Here is a 3,248-nt window from a genome sequence, read left to right as displayed (position 1 = left end):
AAAAAAAAAAAAAAAAAAGAAAGTAGAAACATCCAGGAATTGTCCAAGATCTGTGCAGTAGGCTGGGCGTGGTGGCTCATGCCTGTAATCCCAGCACTTTGGGAGGCTGAGGCAGGCGGATCACTTGAGGTCAGAACTTGGAGACCAGTCTGGCCAACATGGCAAAACCCTGTCTCTACTAAAAATACAAACACAAATTTACCGGGCATGGCGGCACACACCTGTAATCCCAGCTACTCAGGAGGCTGAGGCAGGAGAATTGCTTGAACCCAGGAGGTGGAGATTGCAGTGAGCCAAGATTGTGCCACTGCACTCCAGCCTGAGTGACAGTGCAAGACTTTGTCTCAAAAACCAAACCAAAAAAAAAGGTCTGTGAAGTCCAGGATTGAGTTGTCAACAGAGTAAAGACTTGATATTGACTTGAAGGTTAATTAAAACTTTCATTCTCTTAAGTCTAAAGTATCCTCTCCATATTTTGAGATTTGAAGTCCATAATGACTTTACTCATACCTTTTTGTCTTTTTTTTAATAAAAGATTTTTATAGATGTTTTATTTGGTTCACATTTTTCTCTTGGTTCACAATGTCTTTGGCCTGTTGTCATATTTTTCTCCTCCTACCCCTGCCCCCGCTACCTTTTTATCTAGTTGTCTGGATCTCCAGGTCAGGGCCTTTTATATGACTATTCCTTAAAGTGTAAAGGCCAAAAGATAAATACAGAATTCTTGCTGTAGGTGTATCTTACCTTTAAGAATAGGTCTGGGTGACACAAGGGCTGGGGAGGAAAAAAAGAATAGGATAAAGTTTTCTGTCTTGTTTCCAATATCTCTTGGTAGCCTTGGTTGGCCTCATGGGTATTTGTTATGGTCATTTTTTATTTTTATATATCCTCAGAATTTTGGCTTTGGATCGAGTTTGGGTTCAAGAGGTAAAGCTCAAAATTATAATTTAAATTCATGATGAGTCTATGCTGCTCTTAATCCAAACCTTTAACACAAATCTCTGCCAATATTAAGATATGCCATGTCTACATTGTTACTGCCCCTTCCCCACCAATACCGGGACCCTAAGAATACAATCTATGTCAATGTTCTGTTCTCTGATAGTTCAGATCCCTGTTTGATGGAGTCAGATTATTTAGTCCTCACCCTAAATGTAGCATCCAACTTAGGTGGGAAAATATTCAAAGCTGTGAGAATATAGCACTAGTTCTTAAAGTGCTGGACTCATGAGGAATTCCTTAGGAGACAAATTGCATAGTAAAGGATAGAGGTTGAGCATCCCTAATACAGAAATCCAAAATCGGAAGTCTTCCAAAATCTGACACTTTTTGAGCACCAAATGACATTACAAGTTACCCTGAACACACTGTATTAATGGCATGTCACATTTTCTGCTGTTAAGTACCTATGTGTGAAAAAGCAAGAAAATCACTGCCTATCAGTAGCATATAAATTCACAGTCAGGAAGATGGTGATGCCAAACAATCAGATTGTCCACATGGGTGGCTGTGATAGTGACACCTTCGTTTTCTGATGGTTCAGTGTGCACAAACTTTGTTTCATGCATAAAATGATTTAAAATATATAAAATTACCTTCAGGTTATGTGTATAAAGTGTGTATGAAACACCAGTTTTGTGTTTAGACTTGAGTTCCATCCCTAAGATTTCTCAATATACATAATGCAAATATTCCAAAATCTGAAAAAATAAAACAAAAAGTCTAAAACACTTCTGGTCCCAACCCTTTGGATAACGGGTACTCAACCTGTACAAACTTTGGAGCCAGATGGCCTAGATTCGGATCCTGATGGCACTTAACAGCTGTGTAACTTGGGTGGTTACTTCTCTTTGGCTTCAGTTTCCTCATCCACAGAATAGACACATTTTAGTTGTCTCACAGAATTGTTCTGAATCTTAAATAAGAATTTATGTTGAGCAGTTAGAACAATGCCTGGGATCTTGTAAATAATCAATAAATGTTAGATATTTCTTTTAGAATGTTTCAGATTGGCCTTTTATTTATAAAAGATTGTAATATGTGAATTTCTTGGACAGGCATGGTGCCTCATGCCCATAATCCCAGCACTTTGGGAGGATGAGCTGGGAGGATCAGTTGAGGTCAGAAGTTCGAGACCAGCTTGGGCAACATAGCAAGACCTCATTTCTACAAAAAGAAAGTTAAAAAAAAAAAAAAAAAGAATCTCTGTGTATTTTTGCTAAATTAGTAGTACTTAATTTCCTTTAAAATTGTTGGTTCTTAATTTTCTTTAAAATTGTTGGTTCTTTTTGATATTTTACTTCTACTCTATCACTCTGGGATATCTGAGGTCTAATTGTTCACCATTTTTTTATTGCTGGGTTAAGTCAATTGACATCTCTTAGTTCCAGTTTCCAACATCTGCGAAACTATTCATAATAGGATCAAGATAATATTCCCACAATCATTTGACATTTAAATTTTGCTGTGACAAAATGATTATGATGTGTACTTTGTCACATATTATCATTGTGGCCTAGGCTAGTAAGAGTTGGAGATAGCACAGAAAATTCATCTTGCCATCCCTCATTTGTTTCCAGGCTGCCACCTAAAAGACTTTGGAGACTTGAGTTTTACTCCAGTCCCCAAAGATGATCTCTACAACAACCTGATAGTGAATCCGCGCTCAGTGGGTCTTGCCAACCAGGAACTGGCTGAGGTGGTTAGCAGAGCTGTGTCAGATGGCTACAGCTGTGTCACACTGGGAGGAGACCACAGGTAAGCTGGGAGCCAGGGGTGGTGAGGGGCTGGATTACATGGTGCTTTGGGCTCATCACTTAGCTTCTTTACCTGTTTCCTCATCTGGAGAAAAATACTCTACAGAATTTTGAGGGTAGATATTAAAATAAACAGCATTTAAATGTCTAAGATCCTGAGCTGCTGAAGGGGCACCGTGGCTTTCTTTGTATGACACATTGTACAGTAAGAACATGTACATTCAGACACAGCAAGTTCAGAGGTTCATGTGCCTAGGCAAGGTTCCTAGGCACTGTGTTACATGTTTGTCTCCTGGGAAGCTTTCTTGAGACACTATCTTTTGACTTTGGAGAATTAGAAAGATCCATTGATAGGCTGAATTTGAGAGTTTTTGTTAGCATTTCTGCTAACAGAACTGTTAGAAATCCCCTTTGGCATGTTATTACATTTTCTCTTTCTTTTCCTTCCTTCCTTCCCTTCCTTCCTTTCCTTCCTTCCTTTCCTTCCTTCCT

At 38.9% G+C, this 3,248-nt stretch overlaps 1 protein-coding gene across 1 annotated transcript in view; it reads left to right on the top strand.

The window, feature by feature from the left end:
- The window catches only part of ARG2 (arginase 2), a 35,523-nt gene that overhangs the window by 23,132 nt on the left and 9,143 nt on the right, over positions 1-3,248 (top strand). The window contains exon 3 of the mRNA XM_011949738.1: positions 2,580-2,757. Coding sequence (XP_011805128.1) covers positions 2,580-2,757 — 178 coding nt within the window. The remainder of the gene's footprint in view (positions 1-2,579; positions 2,758-3,248) is intronic.

This window comes from Colobus angolensis, unplaced genomic scaffold, assembly GCF_000951035.1.
Source record: "Colobus angolensis palliatus isolate OR3802 unplaced genomic scaffold, Cang.pa_1.0 Scaffold3, whole genome shotgun sequence".
Lineage (NCBI taxonomy): Eukaryota > Metazoa > Chordata > Mammalia > Primates > Cercopithecidae > Colobus > Colobus angolensis.
The sequence above is the reverse complement of the archived record's forward strand: the minus strand, read 5'-3'. Positions and strand labels throughout refer to the sequence as shown.